General features: G+C 38.5%; 1 protein-coding gene across 13 annotated transcripts in view; it reads left to right on the forward strand.

Moving 5' to 3' along the window:
• Positions 1 to 25,117, forward strand: part of LGSN (lengsin, lens protein with glutamine synthetase domain) — a 126,456-nt gene that overhangs the window by 67,846 nt on the left and 33,493 nt on the right. For 4 of the 13 annotated variants that reach the window (XM_080388826.1, XM_080388832.1, XM_080388833.1 and 1 more), the window contains one exon: positions 20,038 to 21,034. In XM_080388826.1, the coding sequence (XP_080244952.1) occupies positions 20,038 to 21,034 (997 nt within the window). Of the gene's footprint in view, positions 1 to 42; positions 21,035 to 25,117 lie in introns of those variants that run through there. The other 9 variants (XM_080388836.1, XM_080388835.1, XM_080388834.1 and 6 more) reach the window with 9 other exon arrangements.

The raw sequence follows: 25,117 nt of genomic DNA on the forward strand, positions 1-25,117 counted from the left end.
AGGATTGCACTCTGTAAAATGTCAGCATTCTGTAAAATGTCAGCAGCATGGTAGGTGTGAACTGGCCTGATAAGGCAGTGAGGAAGGTAGGTCAGAAATTACATCTACACAATGCCTTTATTTACCAATCTATGCCAATGTTGGTCAACTTAAGAAAACTTACAGCGGTTCAAGATTCACTAAAAGATGACCTCTGGACTATGGCACAGAAGGGTGAGTCCCTCACTGTTCTTATCAGAGTTGTAGGAAACAATCTGGCACCTGAATTCTTTCAAAAGCTCATGGCACATACTGTGGAAGCCACATCTTTCATAGCCTCCTATGTGCTACACCATCTGCCTCCTTTTCCTATATTGGATGGTCAGCATAAATGTAAACCAGCACATAAGTATGGCCAAGAACAGCTCTTGGGTCCTGAGGTTAACTGGAACTGCATGACTCATGGCCTTATGTCTGATCGCTTCTACCTTCCAAGATGGCTTTGGCACACCTAAGCCACTTACTAGGAATGATCCTTGGCCTGTGCTAATGCCCAGGCATTGCTCAGTGGAATGCCACCTGGCATATGAACATGTACGAAACAGTGTACTATGGTCAAGGGAGGATGATGGACCATGAGTGCACGCACCATTAGAGGGCCTCTGAAACTGATTTCATGATATGCCTTCAGTCCATTCATCTGTTGTGCACATGGATGTTTCCATACCATTGTCTGGAGACCTGTCATAGTTTGAATCATCCTCACAGATTAAAAGATCAGTAATGACAATATATAAATCTATGTATATAGCCTTGACCCAGTGGTATTTCAATGGATAGGGTAGAAACGATGTGTGTATTATAAGGCATCAGAGGCAGCGCACTCCACTCTGTACAGTTTCTTTCCTATTGTAAGTAATGAGTATTTAATTCAGTGGCTCAGCCTCGAGGATGTTTACTTGAAGTATGACAAATGATAAATTGCATTTGCGGAATCCACTGCTGTTACTGGACTCAAGTAAATGTGCAAAATTGCAGTAAGATGTTAATAAACATTCGCTATATTCTTTTCCGCAGTATGTGCTGCTGTACGTAGTAACTACTTTTAACTCATATCGTTGTTTTTTATAGCCATGCCACTTTTCTACAGCTGCAGATACAGTCCCAGTAACAGTATAATACAGAAAAAGACTGATTCATTCCTCCTACTTCTAGGTATGGACAGTATTATTACCTCAGTGTCTAAGATATACACAGGTGTGTGGCAGTAAATCTGCTTTCCACTGCTACTGTGGTTTGCTCTATTGAAAACATATCCAGATCACTTATAAGTGTTATAAATGCTATATATTAGGCAGCTATGTATTTCTAGTCTCCAACTGACTTACTACATGCTGAAAATCCCGTTACATCTGCTCTGTAAAGACCCTTACAAACAGTAGGAAGGAACACAGAAAGGCACTTTAGAGGACTTGGTAACCCTCGCTGTCTTGAAGTATTTTCAACAAGATTTTTCTGCAGTTCTTGGAAAACTCTTTAACATTGATACCAATGCAGTTTCCTTGAGAGCAACAGAAAAAGTATACTCTGTTTCTTTACAATATTTTCTAACTTTTGTTACTGTTATATGAGACACGCTTCTTTAATAAATACACTGATCATCCTTAATTCAGCTCTGAAGTAGCCATATGAACAAGAAAACAGAGTGAGTGTGTCTTGTAATCAGTCTGATCTTACCTGGGACTGAAATACTATGATGCATTTAATGGTAATTGCATGGCCATTGCATAATGTCACCCCAAGACACAGTTAAGTCTAGGTCTTTCGGGCCTTCCATACCTTATGATGCTCTTCACCTAAATCACCTACTCTGAACATTAACTTCAAATTATCATAGCTTTTTTATCTGGACATAAACTGAGTGGAAGGATATTTACCATTACTGGGCCAAATCTTAAAGCTTATGAAAAGCTCTCCCACTAGCACCAGTTGTAATAGGATTCAGAGGCTGTTTTTACTTGGTATCTACAATTGCATATTGGGTCCTCAGGAGATTTAAAAAACTCTTTGATATTTAACTCTCATTTAAGTCACAGGCTGTTTGGGTCACCTGTCTCTGTGAGCATTGGTAAATGGCATGAGCTTGTATTGAGGCAAAATTTGGTATCAGAGGATCATCAGCAATAAGATGCATAGATGAAAATTTCAAATAGCATCTATTTGCCTTTACAAATTTGACCCTAACTTCTTAGGCCATGAAAAAGAGGTTACTTAAAGTGATTGCATGAGCTCCTAGGTTGTTAAACTGGAGATGAAGCAATGAACTAGAAAGTCACGCCTCTTCTGAGTTCCTGAAATATTTAGACAGTTCCCATCCATCTGTTCCTATTTGACTGTATTTATTTTAACAAGTTTGGCAAAACTAAGGCCTGAGTTTTCAAGTACAGCCCTTCCAAGAGTTCTCCTTGAGACCAGGAACACTAGTGTCATGAATCTTGTGTGAATTTCTGTCTCATGAGATTTTCAACTCTGATGGCAAACTAATGGCATGGAAATAGGACTGTGGCCAGCTGCAACACTGTTACCGAATTATTGAGTTACACAGTGAAATTATTTTGCAGAAATGTGTTTAAGAATATAAAAATGTTCTTTTTCTCTTCAGAGGCAGGGAACCTTGTCACATATTACCATTTGTTTTGGAGTAGCACGTAGAGACACTGGATATCCATGCCTAAGTCCATGACTTGCCTGACATGTAGGTGTTTTGAGAAGAAACTGATCTTAATTGAATTTGACGTTGGTTGTCGTTGCCACTTACTTCCCTTCCTCCTTAATTCCTTTTCTGAAAGTGTTTAAAAAGTTCCGACTTCATTTTAATGTGAGGAGAACCACATTATGAAATAACGATGAATGTTACAAAATAGAATTGCCAATCTCAGTCAACTTTTTTGGAGAAATTCCTCCATTAATTGAAGAATGTAAGGGTCCTGGCAGATTATCATAACCCAGCTAAATAAGTTGAATCATAAGTGGGTTTTAGCTACCATTTTTCTGGGAACAGAACCTGTGTAGAGATGGAGAGTGCACTGCAGGTTTCATAATAAGCCTATTACAGAGCAAGGTTTACTACAAGTCAATCCCTTGGCATTTCTACTTTCCTGCCAGCTATTCCTTGCAGCTTTTCTTCAGAAACGGAAGTTTCTTTTACGGTGAAACTAAGTACTTCTTCTTGTCTAAGTAACATAAGATGTTCTTATTGGTACATCTGTGTCAAGTACATACTGTATCAAGGTATTTCATACAGGATTAGTGTTTTACAGGTTTTGACGTAAACCATAAACCTGTGAGGATGGTGCCACCTAATGGAAATAGAGAACATGACAACCAGTTTCTGTTCGATGTTACATGACCAGTCGGGATTGAAAGGTTAGAAATTTAGTATTCTTTTATCCCTCCTGTCTAATTATTTGGAAGGCTGTTCTGCCAGAGATTTCCATGGAATGACTTAAAATGTTTAATTCCTACAAGATCCACTTCTATTCTGGTCTTATTTCATCAATATGTTTTGAACTATTTCAAGTTTTTAAAACTTATAAAATACATGAAGTGTTTTACTAAAAATCTCTTAGGTTTAGCTGCTCCTGGCTTCAGTCGGATTCATCTGTCACCTGAGAGCATTTCCAAACACTGCTGGAGGAGGAGACAGCAAAATTTAGTAGATACTCTGCCTGCTAAGAAGAAACAAAGGACAGTGATTCAGAGAAAGCCTGTCAGAGTAGCAGCTCTCTCATATCCTCCTGAACTATGCTTTTTCACTTGCACTGCTGCAGACTTAGTCATGATCATGCCCAATTACTGGTGTAAACCTTTGTGCTTAGTGCCACTGTCATTGACAACGGTGGAGCCGACTCAGATTTTGAGAGTCTGTATTGTGGTCTGCAGCAATTTACCTCTTCTGCGTTGCTGTAACTTCAGGTATTAAGTCTCAGCTCTGGCTGAACATAGTCAGAAATGTATTTAAAGAATTTTTTCGCTAAGAGGAAAAGGGATTTTAAAGTTGCATAAAGGTACCTATGATAAAAGATAAGGTACCTATGTTGAAGAAAGACATTATGGAGACGTACTTTCAGATGCTCTATGTCTTAGGCCATTTTTTGATAATCAGTATGGAAACTGTGGATCTAATATAAGCCAAGCTGTATGATACAGTGCTTTGCAAGACATAGTGAGTGCCCTTGTCTTCTAACTTGTGTAAATGGGATATGTACCTTTTCCCATGTAATCGATTACATTACTCAGTGAGGCTGAGTGTCTATATAACTTAGGGTGTTTTTTGGAACCTGTTTCTAAAATTCTGGTAAGAATTCATGATTAAAAACATCCCAAGTATAGTTATGAATAAATAAAGTGTAAACATTGTGACTGTGGATGCACATTTTAATGAACTAGAAAGTTACATCTTCTTTTCATTGATCCTCTTGCTCTTTTCCTAGGCTCATGTGTGGTGGTTGTAGAGAGCTGAATGTTTTAGTCACCAACTTTAATTAAAGCTATCAAAAACATGCAGTTAATTCCCTGAGCTCAACCTGGAAAATATAAAGGTTGCTGTTTATCCCTGTATCTAAGAGCATAAGCACTTGTAACTAGCTCAGGAGCAACAATTGCTTCATGGGGTAAAAATCCCCTTTATATGAGTAGAATTACATGAATTGTTCAACATTACTGTCATATTCTTTGGATGTTTTGAGAGCCTCTTTATAGAAACATGAAGGTGGATGAAAAATCACAATGTTCAGATGACGGGGGACAGGCCATAAAGAGGACAATGAATTTTTCCCATCTTTCTGCTAGGCAGAATGTGAAAAGGCTCTTGAAGACTGAATGGGTATGGAAAAGAAAAAGCTTTGGAGGGTGGTGGCAAGTAACAAGAGGTAACAAGAATCAAATCATGATGCGCTGGTCATGGTCCATGCTGACAGCCTGTGGTTGATGACAGCCATCTAACCTTCTTCCAGCAGGGGTTCATGGCCTCCTGAATTAGCGTGGTTCTGCAATGAATTATGAAGACTTCATGCAGATTGAAAGATCAGTAGTTACAGCAGCTCAGCCAGTGACACCGCTGTGCTGATGAGTCAAGCAAGATCTGTTACATCTGCCAGAAATTTGCATGGTAAATTGGTACAGAAAATCCCAGCTGCCGCAGAAAATGGTGCTGGTGCTTCTGTTGTGCAGTTTCTGTCATGCAGCTTCTTCCAGTTCACCCCAGAGGGTGTGTCATAGCTAGACAGCATTACAGGGACAGCTGTAAAACTAGACTAATGGTACTAATGTTGCCTAAACTCCCAAATTACCAAACTCTGATTTAGTTAAACAAGAATGTGCACAAAGTTTAGGTCAAGCTGACCTACCCTCTCAAGTCGTTAAATGACTCACCCTCCCGAGTACTCACCCTCCTGAGTCCTCAAAACTGATGAATGGAAGGACTTCTAATCAAGGGAGTCAGTCTTGGGAAGCAAAGAACAGATAATGCTAAGAACACTGTTACGGAAATTATGCAGAAAGAAGTCTCCAAGTGAGAAAGTTCTGGCCGCAAGAGGAGACAAGCTGTTCAGGTGTTACAGTCCTCAGAAAATTAGTTGAAAGTAGGACAAAGGTAATTGTAGTAATAGGAGATCATGACCTCTAACTCAAATAACCCCCACCCTGAAAGAGGGCAAACCCCTGCTTCGGGAGCATGCGGAGTTGGTAAAAAAATTGTGCTACCTGAGGATGCATATTAATTTGCATTAGAAGCAAGAAACTTGTAACCATTTCTGTGTGTGAATGAAAATTAATATGTAATGTACTATGAATATGCAAGTACTGTACTGTATATAATGTGTACCTTCGATTAGCCTGGGGTGTGTGTTGGGAAGAAAGATCCCCCCGGGCACCCAGCGCTGCAATAAACTGGTGTCGGCTTTCTGAACTATCATTTGGTTTGGAGAGTTTTCCTGGCTACTGTTTTTGGTAACACTAATGCTCGTATGACATATTTTGCAGGATTAGAAATTCAAGAATTACCTGGATTTAATTTAATCCATATTAATTGCTAATTTTAGTCTGCAGGGCCAGGTGCAGCCATAAGGTTCAGGGGAGGAGTGCCCTGCACCTTGCTTGCTGGTCTCCCTCTCCAGACCTTGCCACAGGTTACATGCCTCAGTGTGGGGTAGGTGGGAAGAGGCGCACGCAGGGACACGCTGAAGGCAGTCTTGCCATGTGGTGCCATGCTGGAAAAGGCACGGGAAGCCAGGGACAGAATTTTACAGCTGCTGCACAGCTCGGTGGCTGTTCACCCGCTGCAGCATCTGTCTTGTGGCAGTGTGTGGCTGCCAAGGGGACTGAGCATATATTGCCACCATGGTGGCAAAGGGGGAAGATGTACTGGGCAGAGCTAAGGGCACAGGAATTATTGTTCTAGCTATGATCTTAATTTAGTTCCAATTTAATATTCTTCATCGCCTGTCTAAAATCCTTAACATTATTCTGTAACTTTTTTTTTTTTTAATTTTATTACAGTGACAGCTGTATGCGGGAGCAAGTAAAGTACCATATGCTTTGCAAGTAAAAGCTGGCCTGTGAGGAAGGACTTTTGGCACAAAGCTCTATCTAATATATGAAGAACAGACTGGAAGACAAATTCTATTTTTGGCAGAGAATGAAAGCAAAAAATAAATCAACAGATAAACAGAACCATTTCCATTCACTTAATAAGACAGAAGAAGCAATGGAAAGGATGAAAAAATATTTGATTCCTCTTATTAGGAATGATACAAACTCACAAGGGCTTGGCTGTTTGTGTAAGAGTATCACTTTGACTCATAGAATGACACTCTTCATGTTCTAATCAGTGGTTCTTTATAATCTGAAAAGTAATTTTAAACTTTCAATACAGAAAATGAATCAAATTTGTTATTGAGATTAAAATAAATAAAAAGGTCAATGCTTTTTCTTTGTATATTGATATATAAAAGACCAAGACCTGGGAAAGGTGCAATAAGGTCTGGCAATTCACTTTAATGCTAAAATCATGGAGAGCATATATTAAAGCATCATTTGAAGCACAAATAGTGCTACAGTTTCAAATAATCAACCTTTTTGAAAACTGTATATAGTAGTATAAAATAATTGCTTATCACCTATTGACAAGATTTCTTATACAGGCCATTGATATAAAAGTTAATTTCATTAACTTCTAACACATCTTAGGCCAAGTTTTTAGTCCTATCCTTGTCTGTGAGTACCATTTGTGCCTACCTTTTGGCACCTGCAAACAGGAGTGAGCGTGTGCTCTTAGCACAGCTTCACTGTGGCGTGTCTAGCTATCTAACAGGAGTACAAATCACTGGGCAACAAACGGGGGATATCGGATAAGTGCAGTCACACATAGTAAAGGTATTCTCCTAAGAAATTGGGAAGAGAAAACCATATGAATAAAATCTTAAAAGAGGACCTAGCAGAAAGATAGCTATTAATATGCAGTAGTTGAGTAAGGATCAGTGCAAATCCAAGCTCTAATAATTTTTCTAATTTTATATTTTATTTGGTGGCAATATGAGTTTAACTAGCTGAAGTATTTCACAAATCTTTATATTGAATAATTTTTTTATGTCAGCTGTGAAGAAGTGGTGAAGAAAGACACTTTGTGGAAGGCAAGCTACAATGTTCAGTAATGATGGCAAGGCGTGGGATTAGAGGTAAAACCAGAAATAGATATGGTTGGTGAAGGAACACATTAGATTAGATTTTCCTGAAGGGATTTTGATGTTCCAATTTCTCCTTTGGCTTTGTGATGCCAGCCTTTAGGTATTAGTACAGAATTTTATAGGTTTATGGTCGTGAGGGAGAGACTTAGTGAATATCTCCTTTTCCTGGCCATGTAATTGCCAGTCTTAGAACTGGGAGCTCAAGGGTCTTAGTTTGCAGAAGCTTGTGGGACAGGTTGGTGTGAAAATCATCTTAGCTTGTCTATCCGTACAGTACTGTGTAGTGTAAATGTTAGTTGGCACTAGCCAGCTGGCACCACTTCGAAAATCTCCATGTGTTTTAAGATTACTTTAAAGCTTTTAAAGGCCTTTTATTTTGAAGGTTTCTGAAACTGGAGGAAACTTTTCAATTTGAACTGTTTTCTCTGTTAACTTTTAGTTATTTATTTTAGCTGCCTTTAAGGAGAGGACTACTTTTGATCCAGTCAGGGTGGATATGTGTATTTTGGCATGACTAACAGGATTAGAAATGGGAGTGGCCACATCCCATAAAATTTAGATGATAAAACACGTGATAAAATTATTCTGAGAAATTATCCATGCCTATGAGCAGATGACAGGATGTAATCCTTCCTTCCTCCAACCTGACAAGCATTAGGCATCATCCAAAACCTATTCTGGATGCAAAATCTGTATCCTCTAAAGTTTCTTTCGAACAATTTAGGCATTTCAGGGGACCCAGAGAAATTAGCAGCTGAAGGTAACCTATATTAGTGGGGAGAAAAGAAAGTTTCCTGGTGGATGCTCTGAGGGTGATTCTTTGCTGCTTAAAACGTTGTTAACTCAGAATATATAGAAATTTCTCCTTCTGGAAAACCAATTTGAATGGGAGGAGAGTACAAGCAGTGATAATTTTAACCTCTTTTTTTTTTTTTTTTTTTTTTAAATACATGACAAAACCCTTGACATTAGTTGCTGGAATCAGGAGTGTTTCTAAACCATGTGGTGGTGATGGTGGTGTGTGTGAAGGCTGCTGGCAGCCCGCCAGCAGAGAGCTCCCCTGAACTATCAGTTATTTGCTGCAGTAGCTGTTGTCAGAGGAGCTGTATCTCTTTTTTAGCTGCTCAAGAGCTGCCAATGGGATAATGAGCAGTTCCCACTTAATTCATCATACAAAGTGCATACAAAGTACCGGTAGTTCAAGTACTAAGTGATCAGTTTTGTCATATTTGGTCTGTGTTATGTTTCCAAAGTGTCTAGGTTTTTAGATTGGTATTTGATAGACCACAATTGCAGCCCAGCATATTTAAATTAAATAATCACATAAACTCATGATATCAGTTCTGTATTCTAAAAGAAAGGGATCATTTTGTGTAAATCTCTGCTTCTCTTCCAGAGAACAGCCTTATGGGCTGTTCTTCTGAAGCTCCCTTTCCAGGATGCTGCAAAGAATATATAGCTATTAAAATATTAGACCACATGATACACACCCTTGAGGAACTGGGTTCACTAATAAGATGTTAAATATGAATTTGTAGTCGCCAAATTGATTTGAAGAATCAGTCAGCAATATGCAGGCAAGCGGAGGTTATCTTTATTCAGCAGTGCTGGGTGCATGAGGGATCGCTCCACCAAAGCCATGCACACCGAGGGGACATTTCAGTCCCCCCTTTATACAAGTTACTCATGTCTATCCATTAGTTTTCCAGGAAATCGTTTACATATTCATTGTAATTCTGAGAATTCATTTATATATCTCGTGCCTACGCAATGTCCTTGCGGAGTTATCTCTGTCTAGACTTTATTCCTTAGCAGCCGCGTTTAAAGTCTCATCTTCGCCAAGTTGCATGTACAACAGGAATCTAAGACCAAATGTCCCTTTTAAAGATAACCAACCAAGGACTTAGCAGTCTGTGCATCTGTCATGTTGCAATAAGGGTCCTTGGACATTTCCTGACTTTAACTAAACATAGGTGTGTCATCCTTTAGATCAGTGGTACAGCATTCACTATTCAGTATAAGCTGGAAAAAACATTCTTAGCACAGAATTATGCTAAAGTTAATATTGAAACCATTTCAAGGCTTCTTAGCAAGGAAGATTAACTATATTTTTCTACATCTACCTGAAGTGATTAAAGACTGGACAAGATGCATCTGTAAATCAAATGAAAAAGGAGGAATGGAGGGAAGATGGGACAAGCAGCAGAAAGGGGAAGAACCTGAGAGGCAGGTCTGTTCCACCCCATCCATATGTCAGGCACCAAAGTAAATGGTATGGAAGTGGTGCGAGATGTTTCTCCCAGCTGTGTCCCTGATCAAGCACCAGTCATTACTGCATACTCTTTGACCCCTTCTTTGGTGGCCAATGCAGGTGCTACACTGTGTTTCCAGGGATTTGGATTTCATCACTTATACTGCCTCTCATGGATAATTCGATGATAAATGTAAAACAAGCATGGTCTCTTTCATTTTATGTTCCCTTCTTTCTGTTGGATACTAACAGAATACATGTCCCTCTTAGGATGCCTTTCTCCAGAGTCTTTTTTTGAGAAAATACTGTAAAGAGGTTTGTTTTTATGAAGCAATACTCGCACATCTATGTGAAAGCAGATTTTTGCAAAAGCCTAGTGACAGAAAATCTCTTTCTGAATGCATGTAGAAAAGGCAGTTTATTTACACAAACCTGGGTGTTCCTTATGCAGATACAGTAGATTTGGCCTGATTTATCTTATTTGCCAAAGGTGGGTGATGACAAGTATTGCTGAACAAATGGTGCTCTTTGCAGTAGTCCGGATATTGCGGTCGATGTGAAATGGGCTTCCATCAGTTTCTGGATCAGATTGTCAGCTTCTCTGATCAGCACAGTTCTACTGAAAACAGCAGCTTCTCACAGGCACATATTGGCAGGGAACCCTCTTCTTTTCCTATTTCACTCATTCCAGAAAACAAAATGAAACAAACAACACTGTGTTTATGAGGATCTAAGAGGCACTTGAGATGGAAATAGTTGATCCTTCCAGGGCTGATAAAAAGATTATTCATTACTAATGGTGTTTGCAAGACTGGTGCCTCAAAACTACACTTTTTAAGACACAAGTTGTTCTTTCTTTGTGTTCTGTTCTGAGTAGAACAGAACACAGAGTATGGTAGAGATGTCTCGTACTTGCAAAAACGTAACAAAGTTAATAAAAAATATGTATAAATGAATCAGATGTACAATCATAGAATAATTTAGTATGGATAGCATCTGTTTTTATCCACCACTTAAATCAGGGCCAACTCTGAAGTTGCATCAGGTTATTCAGGGACTTGTACAGTCAAGTTCTGAATACCTCCAAGGAAGGAGATCCAACAGCCTCTCTGAGCAACCTGTTCCAGTGTTTGGCCACTCTTGTTGTGAAGAATATTTTTCTTGCTCTTATTAATGAGATTTCTAATCTGAAGTGTCCTTTCCAAACTATGAGCTGGGGTTGTTCATGCTTGCACGCAAAATGCAAAAATCACAGCGTAGACTCACAAGCAACTCTGCCATGGCAAGTTATAGGTTTATGACACCTGTATGTTTGCCTAAAAGAGGGATCTGTGCAATTGTACTAACTGTTGTGTGATTACAGTCTGAGGGCAATTTTTTGGAAAAAGTATTCTGCAAGCAAAATGCTGCCTTCCATCATATCTGTCTTGCAGAAGCCCAGTCTTATGTAATATACCAAGTGTTGTTTTTTTTAATGTCTGCTTGACAAAATGTCAAGTCTTATAAGTGGCTTACTTATTTCTTGACTACCAATAAAATTTCAGTTATTGCCTGCTCTGCTCTGTGATAAGTGGGGCAGTTCAGAACAAGGGTAGTTACAGAAACTGAGCAGACAGTCACAGTTAGGAGCTGTAGCCATTCAGTGCCCCCAAGACAAGGAATGATTTTCAGAATTACAGTCTGGGACTTCAGCACCTGTATTTATGCATTTCACTGGCAATGTCTAAGGTTTTTGTGGACTGTAGCTCCTAATCCATAGTCATTATTTTGATGGGATAATTTTAACAAACTAGATTATTATTTTTTTTTAAGTATAAAAAAAATGCCAAATGTGAGTTTTTACAAGGTTAAATGCCAATTTTAGCATCATGCTTACTTGTGTTTATTGAGTGATCGGTTGTCTGGAAGGACTGCTGCAAGCATATGTGATATGTTCATCCTGTAATGTTGTGTCAGCTAAAGGAACTTGAATGAATGGAATGTGTTGACAGTCAAACACAGTCCTTTCAATTCATGATAAACCTGATAAATAGAAAAGCACAAGAAATACAATCTTGACTACCTAATCTTTGAATTCGTTTTAGAGGTCTAATGCAAAGAAGACCCCTCCCCCAATACTAATGCAACCAGATCCACCAATATTAATTAACAACATGTAAGCACCTAGAATAACAGGCTAGTACTGCGTGTTGCTCTTGCAGCTCGCTGTGCCTTTCAAAGCCCTGTCCACGTGCCTCAATAACATACTGTTATAATGCCCAATATAGGTTTTACCTCTAAGGAGCCTAACAATAGCTTCTGTTCCAGAACAGAAATGGCTTGTTACAGGACAAAAGCCTTTTGTGAGGAGAAAAGTTGAGCAAAACAGTTTTATACTCAGTTGTCTTTGTTTCCAGGCAGGCAGGCAGCTAATAATGTGTGTTTGTCAGTTTACTACTTTAACGCTGTTCCAGAAAGCAGTGCTCTTGGCCATGACATGTTTGGGTTGCTCTTTATGGTTCGTCATCTGTGTGGCCTTCTGGGAAAAGAACTTTACAGCAATTCTGTTTTAAGTAACCTTTGTTGTATCTGTGCCTATAAATACAGGATGTCTTTCTACTAGATTTTTGCTAGGCCATTTCTAATGGTGACCTGAACTAGAATGAAGTGGACATGAGCGAAGAGGAAGATCTTACTCAGCAGGTAAGAGACGGCCTGTGGATGATTTCTGAGCAGATACACTGATATAAAATACTTTTGCATCCACTTCAAGATTTCAAGTGAGTGAACACTTCATTGTGGATCATGTGCATGTGCGTTAGGCATGGTCTAATTCTGAAGCAAATGAAGGTCCAAGAAAAGCTTCTTGTTTTAGCTAAAAAAAACCCCATTTGCTTCAGGAAGCAACTCTAACACATTTAAACTTCCTGTTTCTTTCATTTATAGCATTATCAAAAGTAATAGAAATAAAGGTCTAAAATCTAATCCCATTAATATTTGTGGGAAAACAGATTAGCTTTGGCTTCATTAATGTAGATGAAAGCACTATAATTTGTGGACCAGAATCTGACCTGGATTAGAAAGTGGCACTCTTGAATCAGCTACCAATCTTAAGTGGAGCTACTCAGTTTCTATATGAGTGCATTTTAAAACAAATTCTGGTTCTGAATTTGTAATAGATACTTTCAACAAAGTAAAAAAAAAAAAGAAAAAAAGAAAAAGTACCAGTTGTTTTGAGTAGTGTCCAGAAGATCTTATTGTGAAAACATTAAATAATAATGTTTCATTAAAATTATTGAGAAAGATGTAATGTGGCTTTTAAGTAACAGTGCGGGCAGACTTGCTGAAGCTACTAGACATTCTTATCAAGGTGAACAAATGGATACTTTATATGCCAGAGGTGCACCTACTCTGAGTCACTGACTGCCCCCTAGACCATCTTTGTATATGAAATGAGTCATAGAAATTAGAGATAAAATTCTTGTAGATCATGAAGTTCATTCTCTCGCAAATGTCTTCCTGAGGATTAGTCAACTGTTAAATGGATCCTGCTTTTAGCTCTCATTTACATTGCTGCAAATTGGAGGTGACACCAGCAGTGTACTTTTGTGGTCCCAAATCACTGTGAGGGCAGGATCAGCCTCTTCATTTTGAGACTCTATTTTACTTTAGGGATTTTTTTTTCATGGTGCAGGTGGCATAGTCCAAGGGAAAGTATTTACAAATAACCTTGCCACAAAGACAACTCTGCTGCTTTGAGGCAGCAAGAGAACCAATGATCTTGAGAAGCTCATTTAGTAATTGCATATATAGTATGAAGGCTCTGGGTGGGAGTAGCAGATAAAGGCAGATGTCAGATGTGAAAATAAGTGGCACAATATTGTGAGCTAAACTCATTCCACGAAGGACGTTAATAATCTTGAGTATATTTGAAAGTTTCGAAGCTGAAGGAGACTTTGCTTCCACTCCTAACATTACTGCACATCTTCCTGTGACCTATGGCAAGTTTGTGCTTCAGCTTCTCTAACTGTAAAATAGTCACATGTACCTAATATTTACGCCACTTGCAGGTCCTTCCCTAGGAGGTTTTTGCAGCAGTATATTACTCTCAAAGAGCCACTTCATCAAACAAGGTCACTGAGGGAGAAATTAGTCACAGCAATATCTTGACAATGTGCTGTGATCTTCGTGTCTCTACCTTACAAGCCACCAGTGTCTGTAGCACACATTTTTTAGCACTGTGCACAAGAGCCAAAACCTCCCTCAGTGCCTGGAGCTACTCCCTGGAAATGCCTGTGTTGTCCTGCATATGACTCCATGGCCAGATTTGCTCCTGGTACAAATCTGTGTGGCTCCAGTGACTGCAATGAAGCTGCATTAATTCCCAGCAGTAGATAATTTGTTCCTGTGCCCTCTCTCTGCTCCTTCGCTGCCTGGTTACTTGGGGAGCAGGTGGGTAATGCTTTCCATCTATCAGGGGCAGGGGCAGGGAAAGCACTTGGACATGGGTACACTTGCTTTATGGTTACTGTTGTGTGAAGTCTTAAGAAGCATCTCCTGTTGACTTACTTCTAGTTTTTGAAATTCATTACTACACAAAAAGATTAATTAAACTTGACTGTACCAACCTGGGGCTGTAAAGGGTAACCTGGTAACCGCCAGAGTGGGCCAGAAGAGTTCTTCTGCACTTACTGTTTCATAGCAATTGAAATACTTTTAAAACTGTGTTGATTTTGAAATAGAACTGGAAAGAAGTCTGAACAATGTGAATAATGTCACATGTCAACATCACTTGAACAATATTCTTAGCGTTTTTTTAGATTGGAAACCTTTTATTTCAGTTTTTAAACATTGTTTTACATGATAGAAAAAAAATTCAAACCTAAGTGAAGCAGTTTAACTCTTCATAAATAAAAAATTCAGCCAATCAAACCTTATGTAATTTTGACTTTTCTGTTTCGCATGTTTTTCTAATTCTTAGTTATACAGGATTTTGACATTTTGATGTTCTTTGCAAAATTAATCTTCCGTTCTTGAAAATTCTTTAGCAACAACTCAGAAGATCATCACAATTTGATTTCTTAACCATAACTTAAAATAGTGGCTAAAATAGGTTAATGATCTGAAACAAAAGAGAAAATGAGAATGTGACTGAGACCCCAGTACTGAAATTTGCTGAGTGCATCACTTTTTTGGGTAGCCAGTAATAGGAACGTTGGGGTTTCTTGTTGATTAGATATACAAAAGCTCCTGCTACAGTTGCATCTTGCCTCTTTCACCTTCCTCTCTGATAGAAATCCTTCTGCAGCTATTCATCTACGGTTACTCAGAGCATCTTTTAAACTAACTCCCTCTCTTCCTTTTTTCCCCTTTCAAGTGCTATACTGTGCGTTTCTTTTTCTCATTTCCCTGTTCCTTTTTATCAATGTGTTTTTGAGAGAGGTTTATAAACCCATTAGTGTTTGCAGTCTTGCCTGAGGTCATGACACAAACAAAAAGTATGAGAAAAATGGAAGGTTCCCTCCTCAGCCTCTGAATTTGCCTCGTAGAACATTACAGATATATTTTCACTTATAAAATCCTTCTAAGGCAAAAGTTCAAGAACCGCCTTGGATTTTCACCTGTGTTTCACACACCAGGAACCTCAGCACTTATTATTCCTCCCAAAGGCAACACTTTGCATTTCCAAATGCTCTCAGCTTGCAGATTGGCATATTTACAGATGAACTGCCTTTTGGCAGTGCTGTATTTCATGGTATAGCTAATGTTCCACTTCAGAGCTTATATGAAGCTTAAAAGTAAACACAAACTGATGAAGAAAAATTGCTTTAGATGCATATACATTTTCTTTGTTACCACAAGATAGAAAATGTCTATGAGCTGTAGAAACCTGATGGGATGCCAGAAGTGGCAGGTAATTGGGTTAAGTGGAGCAAGCAGTTTCATCTGCACAGTGCTGAAATACTCGCTTGCTGATACTGTCCTCTGTTCTCTCCTCTTCCTACCTGCACGGTGCCCTAATATGTTGCTGTAATGCACGAGTGGAGCCCTTATGCTCTTGTGGATTGTCACAGACATCCAGACTCTTGTGCACCTGAAGTGATGTGGCAGGTAACTAGTGAATACAAGCGAAGCTGTTATTTGTATGAGTTGAGATTATCCATAATGGGAAACAAAGTTTGATCCACTCCTACTCTTCCTGCCTATTGCAGGACTGGTGCTGGTCCACCCCTACTGAAACCTTACCAGGCACAGACCCCCAGTGCGGGGGGGCTGGTGTACCAGCACAAGTTGCAGCACTGGGGCAAGAAGTCCTGATGGAAATCAGAACTTGGGGGAGTACCAATACCTATCAGCGACAATTAACATCAGATACATCTTTAGAAAGAAAAATCTGAATCTCAGATTTGTGACATAATGTGGCCCACAGTGCTTAGATTTTGAAGCTAATCCTTCTGGCAGAAACATTTGGATCAACACCCAAGTGTTCACTTACTAAGAAAGAGAAGCAAATTTCAGAACTTTCAAGACCTCTGACTTAGACTGCCGGTAACTGTATTTGAAAACAAGCAAAGAAAAAATGATGCTGAAACAGATGTTGGCCAGAAGAACTTTCTAGTAGTTTCAGTATCTCCTGTTACTGTTGCCACACAATACCAAAAATATAGGAACATTCAGCAATGAAATAAAATATTATCAGAACTTTTGCCATATTAGTGCCATGCCTATTTTGCTTTCCTTTCAGCACAGCAGGACACAGAGTTCCATGAAATTAAGTCATGATCTGTGCCCAGCTCACTTGCACTGGAACTCTTTCAAGCTGCTGTTTTACTTAATCATGCCTGTCTTCTGTAGAAAAAAAACTTACTAAAAATAAGAAGTTAAACAGATGATTTGTAAGTCCTATTTCCTGGATGCTTTCCCCTCTGCCCAGGTACTGGGCCCTTCCTGATGGTAGACACTACGTAAACAACTAGACAAGTAAAGCTGTGTCATAACTCGTGCATATAACTGCTTGAATATGAAGGGATGCTGTATTTGTACCTTGCAACAAATCTGTTAAATCCGTTTAATTCACTGCAAAAAATACTGTGAACGATTTATAAATGAAAGTCCATAAATATCTGAGTTTATTTAGAAAAAAGACTCACTCTTCTGCACAAAATCACAGTGCTCCTCATGCTAAGGACCTTGAGTAATGCATAGGTTGACCTCTGTATAAATGTAACAGTTTCGTTTATCTGAAGGTATAAACAACCAATGTGTGTGTTTGTGAGCAATGGGTGCAGTATTTCTTTCAGGTCGATGATCAAAACGCATAGTCTCAATTTCTTCGTGGAAAATAAATCCTTTGTAGATGACTATAGACACACTATTTATTAGAGTTCTAATGCAAATTAATGTTTCCATTAATAAATTTACAAGTGATCAATCCTTACCCTGCTCATGTCTATTCAAAGGAATTTGTTTTGGTAAGCATTATAATGTGGAGATGGTACCTTGTGTTCATGAAATCATTTAGAATGGTTAATTACATGAATAGGCAGTTTTCTGATGTATTGCTTTTGATACATGAACTGCTCTTTGACGTCAGTGTACAGGTGTTATAAAAAAGGATGTGCTCACCTTTCCTTCAGTTATTTTACTGAATAGTTTTCAGAGATATACAATAGGGACAATGGGCAAAAACTGTGTCAAACATTAAAATTTTCAATAGTTATTTTTGAACACAGAGAGTAGGAATACGTTATAAAGCAGAAATGCAAATGGTGTTATGATTATGTTACCAGTTTCAAGTTTTTGAAAGGGAGCAAAAGAACTCTGAAAACTTCATAAAACAGAAATCAGGATATTTTAATGAAGGCAACCTCTGCCACAGAAGATATTTAAGAAAATATTTTTCATAAATTCATTAAAAAATACATTTTTTAATGACTATGGCTTTTGTAGCTGGAACTCTTCTCTCCTTTCTCTCAAAAAAATAATTTTATATGTCTAGAAATTAAATGTATTGCCATTTTTATTTCAAAATTATTTGGGTTTTTTCCATTTGGCAGACACTGGTTCCTCTACCCCTACTGTTTCTCCCACAGCTTCATTCATTTTCTTGTATTACTAATGGAGGTGTTAAAATTCTCCATTTAGTTGTCCATTATAAGCAGGTTTCGTTTCCTTCATTATTCAGGGAAGTTCCTCCATTACATTTATATTCCAGAATGATGTAGGAATCAGGTCTATTCTGCATGGGGGAGTATCAGCAATACACCCAGAATTATTTTATGGGCTATTATAGGGTGTGTTATGGTAATAAACCAAAGCCTTTAGATGAAGAAACAGGTTCATTAAAAACTGAGTGCTAAAACTGGGGTAAGCAAGGATTTCTGTTGTGAATGAGCCAGTCAGACTGTGTTTGACTGCAAGTGGGCATCACAAGCATGTCACTGTCAAGATACGTGCACGTGAGTTACAGGCACAGAGTGGATTATTCTGCCTATAGAGCTGGTGGCCAGCTGCCTTCCACACTGACAGCAATGCCCCAGCGGGCTCCCAAAGTAGCTGTAAATACAACACGTCACAGAAATTTAGAGCAAGAGGGAGAGAGGAAAGAAATACTTCTGTGCTAGGAGAAACTTTTTGGACTAAATTATGATAGAAAATAACGTAATGAGAAAACAGGGAAAACAGTGAGGAATAATATAGAATAAGGGAAGTGTTAATGACCTTAAAGGAAGTTACACAACCGTTCCTTTCCATATGCACATGAGACACTTCTGCCTTTTCTTCTACGTGCTTTTGTCTGTCAGCAGGAACCTCTTTTGCCTTATCTAGACAGGCATTCACTTTGCTTTTGTGCAGATCCCTACTTCTCCTGGAAGTTCAGAAATTGGAGGGAGTACAGATTATTGCTTTGTGGAAAAGGTAAAGAATGGTCTCATGCAGAGGATATATTTTGATTTCCCAGTCTTTTTACAGGTGTTAATTCCAGCCCAACCCAAGAAAATCAAGGACTGTTGGTTAAGTTAGAAAGTCTTAAATATGTGCTTGAGAAGATAATCATAAGCAATGTAACAGTCTGTGATTGGCTACGGAGTGATTTATATTTTGGTTAAACCATATGGTGGGGCCTGTTTTAAGACATTGTAGGATGGAGAATTCAATGCCTACCTTGATAATTTGTGAAATAATTAATCACACACAACATTAAAATCTCTGCTTTTTTAAAATTTGCATGTATTTGATTTTGATTTTCTGTCCTTTTCCCTGTCACCATCAGATTAATCACACTTGTGGTAGGTTCAGGATACTCAGGGGGGATGATGATCCAGACACTTCTTGACATTCTTTGGGACCATGGAAGCAGATTAATTTTTGTAGCTCCTTTTTACACCTTCTCCATGTTTTCATCTGTTTAAAAATCTGCTCCCAGCACTACAATGTAAATCACACCAATGCCATATATAAAGGTAAACATCATCTTCTGGTTCTTTCCTGTTTACACATTCAAATATGGGGTTTTTTTGGTCCTTTTGACCACTGCCCTGGAAGTTCAGTTATTTGGCCACATTAGATCCACAAATTCCTTTAAAAACTGTTTATTTTCAGGTTTCAGTCCCCATACTTACTAAGAGTTACCAGTGTTCTGTGTTTCAGGGCAGTTAGTTTCTTTTATATATACAAATGTTTTTAATATGAGCAAGAATATACTTAAATGTAGCCATTAAAATAATTTTTTTCATATTTAAAGGGCATGTGCTTGACAAATGATGTCACACAGTGTACGTCTTATATTTTTATCTACTAAATCTAAGATATTATGAAGAAATATCTACTAAATGCTAAATATATTATGAAGGCATATTCATCGATTTTGTTCTAAAACATAAGAAAAAGAATCCTGTGAGAGCTTTTTAAATCAAAATACTGACCCCCAATTTGAGGATCAGTAGGTGTCCACAGAGACCTCCATCAGCAAGAAGTAATGGAAGTGCTACAAGGTAAAAGCAGCTGGTGGTTGTACTCCATTGCCATGTTCTGTTTCATTCATGCATGTTATTTGGTTGTATATTTTATTGCTGGTTACAGAACACATCTGAAAGTGACAATGATGAAGTTGATGGCAACAATATATGTGGTTTCAGAAAGAAAAAGGGAGTCAAAGGTCCTACAAAGTACATTCCTCCTTTAGAAAATGAGAAGATGGAGCTGTCCCGCACCTCAAAAATCCCAGATCCTTGTCCACTTCAAGGAACCACCAGTTCCTCAGAACCACCATCAGACCAGTCTCTTCAAAACCCAACTGGTTTCCCTCCAGTACAAAAGGACAGAAGAGGTCTTGACGGTTCCCACACTGGCAGTGACATGGAAGAAGACATGTCTGCAGAAACACGAGAAGTCCAGGAATATGCTGACACTGGGAAAAGAAAAGCAGGAAAAATACACAAGGAAATAAATACACCAGCTAAAACAGAGCAGCCCACAGGCGCGCAGCCTGTGAGGAGCACAGGGAAAGCTGGGTGTGCGGAGGCAGTGCGCAGGGGAGAGGGCAGCAAGAAGGCAGAGAGTAAGCAAGAAGAACAGGGTGTGATGCAAGAAAAAGATGTCAAGTTTCATGTGGCCAAGATGGGTGCCCTGGGCAGTACTGTGACCGCACAAGGGAGCGGTACTGCAGAGTCCTTCACGGGGCCCCCTGACATTTCTAAACGAAGTCTGCAAGAGCTGAAAAATCTGCTGAGTGAAGGTCCTCTGCCTGCTTATGGGCCCCATTACAGTGGCAAGACAGGTGGCACTTTTTCTCAGAAAAATCTGAAGCCCCGGGAGAAAACAGCTGACAAGCAGGGGCGGCCCTTTGAGGCTTTTAGTCCCCATTTTGGAGAGGAGAATCAAAAATACCACAGCTTCCACAAGGAGGGAGTGGGGCAGCAGAACAAACCTCTCTTGGTCGTCAGCTCTGCCGGGTCGGATCAGCAGCAACCAGCGGGAAGTGACGTGGATCAACTGATTCTGGGACTACCAGCAGCTTCTACACATGCAGAAAACACAGCTCCTGATATTCCGTTCGACCCCTGTGCAGGCCATGCCGGTAAGGATATTTAAACATCACCTGATGTCCTGTTAAAAAAAATGTTTCTGTTGTTTTGTGGGGTATTGTTAAGCTGCAAACTTTAGTCAGAGCTAGCGCATGAGAGAATTGATACCTGTGTTTTCTGTGTGATTGGGATGGATCAGATGTTGTACTTTACATCTATGCTGCCTTTTTTTTTTTTTAAATAAGGCATTTATGAATCCCAGCCGCCTGCCCAAAACTGCCACACAGAAGTGGTCATGTCTTTTTCACTGAAACTGAAATATTTTGTCATTTAAAGTGAGCACAGGCAACAGTTCCCAAAAGTCAGCTAGACACTGCAAAGCTCCAATGGCATCTGGGCTCCTTAAAATTTCCTTTTTGTTAACATTTCCAGCAGCGGAAATTGCTGCCATGTAGGGATGATGTTTTCAATTATCTGTCCTATGAGATGACTGGAATGTAAAACCATCTCATATAAACTGTAGGGGAAGAAAAGCAAATGAGGCAGAGAACTTCCATTTACCTTCATGCTGTTCAGTAAGTCCATTTTGGAAGTGTTTACAGAGCCAATTAATTGCTACTAATAGGCTGAGATTTCTTTGAAACTGTAAAAGCTATACTTCTGGGCTAGCTGGATCAGCAAACCGAAAGCTACTATTAGCTATGATAATGTAATGGGCTTTAGCAGTTTGTTGTTTTGTGCCTATTCCAGGAAAATCAACAATTTGCTGGTTGAATAGATATCAGATTAATATATTTCCAGGAACATCAGGCTAAGATCATACTATCAGCTTTTCAGGATCTACATTTTACCCTTACATCAGACCCTCTGTATCTCACTGGTACAAGATATATGAATCTCTTATCTTGATAAAATACCTTGTCCATCATTAACTATGTAATAAAATATAATAATAGCAATTAAATTTTTACAACAGTATTAAGTTATCCTGCTTTTTTAAATGTCTTCTTTCAGGTGGGTAGAAATATTGCTTTGCATACTCTGGAAACAGACAATTTGAATATATCAGGTGTTGTCAGCTACAGCAGGATTTCTTAGTGTGGTGTTACCCGATTTGAACAAGTCCAAACAAGAAATCCATGAACATTATCAGTGCTAACTCATGGCACTGCATGAGAAATAATAAAGCTTTGAAAAGATACTTCATGCTCAAACCACTCTCTATTCATGTCTATCAGAATAAAGAGGTTAGAGGATTATTTCTTAGCCTAAATTTGATGCTGTTCCCTGTCCAGATCACATTGGTTTTCCACATTGCTTAAAGGCTGGTGAAATGCATTGACAAATTTAGATTACTACTGTTTTCTTTTTGTCTGCAAACCCAGCAAATGTATTTTAAAATACAGGAATAATTATTCTTTGTCATAATACCATTTACACGGTACAGGGAACTGATAAGATTAATTGCAGATCCCACAGGGAGGTTTCAAACCAGTTTTAGTCACTTAAAGTGAAGTGCCTAATCCAAGTTTATAACCTGTTCGGTAGGAAAAGGTAGACATTTTGGTTCTGAAGAGATATTAGGCGTTGATGAAAATTGACCTCTGAAAGTGGTCCACTCAGTAGGGACGAATTCCCATGATGATTAGTTTAGGTTATTTGCCTAACTCTGAAATGCCTAAAGCTACCTTGGGTTAGTCCTACTCTGCATCATTGGCAGTAACGATGACTGTAAGAGAACTGTGGATGAGAACTGTGAAGGAAGGTGGGGGAAAGCTGTTTTAGCTCATCAGAAACATATCAAAACCCAAAAGTTTAGGAATCTCATGAGGTTTGGATTCTATTTTGTGCTGACCAAACAGCTCAGTCTGTGTTACCACACAAGTAAAGGGAATGCACAGAAATATTTCTACTTATTTAGAAATACATGTGTTTGAAATTTAATTTTTTGAATACCTTCAGTAACTTAAGAGCAGAAAGTTTTAAATGAAATTCTGCACTCTTTAGTGAGCTGTTGAATAAACAGTATTTCCTTGCTGCCAGTGACAATTAAGGCTGATAAGATAAAAGCATAAATATTTAATTTTTATAACTAAAATATTATCTTAAATATTTTAAATATTTAAATATTAAATATTTACTTACCAAAGTGCCTGAAGTCTTAGATCTAAACATATTTCAATACTGAGTAGATCTGAAATGCAGCCTCTTGTAGTTCACAGGTTTTCAAATATTTGAACTTTCTCAAATCAGAAATCTTGTTCCAAAATGTTTGGGAAAATTACAAGAGGTTGTATTTCAGATCTACTCTGTGATGAGATACGGCCAAAGCAGGAAGGCACCTTATTGTTCTAAAAGTACACAGTTAGGGGATAATTTCTAGAGGTCAGCAGCAGAAAGGCTAAGACATACAGCTGAACTTTAATGATTCAGTGTAATGCAGAGGATTGAAATCCAGTCATGGTAGTTATGTGGTTAACATCTCTCTAAAATAATAACTCCATATATTTTTTCCAAAATTCTGATTGGAAATTGTGGAAATATTACTGTATGTGCATTCTGTCCATTGCTTGTCAGCTCTTTTGTAAAAGAGGTGCTTGGACATGGGGAAAAAAAAAAGAAAAGAGGCAGACATGCAAGATACTTGGTTCAGTATGAAAAGTATTACTTGGATAGTGCCAGTGAAACTGGAGCTGAAGCTAAAGCTCTTTTAATCTAATTCATCACCATGGAAAGATATAAACTGAAACATGTAGTTAATTAGGCAAATCTACTGACTGCACTAACATGAATTTAGGAATTTTATTTGCATAACTATATGTGATAATGATGTGCACTTCTGCAAATTGGTATGTAGTCGTTAATAATCTGGTGTTTCTTAAGCTGTTCAGCACTTGCATTCTTGGGAGACCAAGAGGGATTATTCCAAACAGTAAAGATTCAGATGAAATTTCAGATAAAAATTCAGATGAAATAGCATTAGTGGTGTAGTGTAGTATAGTGTAGCGGCAAAGAAATAGAAACGTTCTTCTGGAGCTGTAAGTGGACACTTCATATTCACTGCCTCTGCAGTCATTCCTGTGGAATAACCACATCTTACACTGACGATTACTTAGGACTATGTTTTTCACTTACTACTCTTCTCTGCTTTTATTTTATGTAATCTGTGCTGTTCTTGCACCTTTCCTAAAGTGAAAAAACTGAAGCCATATTATTCCTTTGTATTCCTTCCTCATCTCCTATCTGTAGTTCAAGAATTTTTTTCTAATATTTCTTTTTCAACATTTTGAACTCAACTTGAACATATCAGGGCTGAAGCTCAGCTACTTTCTAAACCTTCTTGATTACCCTTATGTTCTGTTGCAAAAACCATCATATTTTCTGCCTATTTCTTTCCTTTTCCCTCTGAACTGAGCTGTATACAAGTTACTACTTTTTTTTACCTTACAAGCTGTAAGAGCAGCTATTTTTCTTTAAAGCAAATCAAAACTCTTGAGTCCTTTATCTTCCATACCAACAGCTGAAATCTTCCTGCTCTGTGACTCTGTATGATTTTCCATTTTTCCCTTCAATCTATACAAAATAAAAATGCTAAGACAACACTTCCATCCTATCTTTCTGGTCTATTTTGTCCCCTTTCGGGTGAGATCCAACTCATCTGTTTCTGGTTCCTGTATTCACACAGTAATTCTTCCTACCCATTGGAGACGCATACTTTCTTTCTATTAATAGTGAAAGGTTGCCAGAATAATTAGTTTAGACATATGTAAGTGAAATGCATTCCGTTTGATGTCTCTGCCAGCTGCTTCACTTTCTACAGCATATTCAAGAAGAGTTTAGTCTTTACCTTCAATACTGTGCAAAATTTTCCTTTCCCTAGATAACCTTGCTTCCCATTTAATGAGGCACTCTCACTCATTCTCACTTGAACTTAATAATTAGATGAAACATTTCAGACCAGAAGGGGCTACCTAGCTTGCAATAGTGTATACCTCTGTTCATGCAACTATGCTCGGTGATTCCTTCCTTAAATCCAGATTTTCTGTTTGTGTTTGAAGGCAGGCATGCCACGTATGATCCATCATATTTAGGATTACTAGTTAGATAGTTCCAGTGGGTATTACTCACCTTAATTT

Source organism: Falco punctatus, assembly GCF_963210335.1.
Source record: "Falco punctatus genome assembly, chromosome: 5".
Lineage (NCBI taxonomy): Eukaryota > Metazoa > Chordata > Aves > Falconiformes > Falconidae > Falco > Falco punctatus.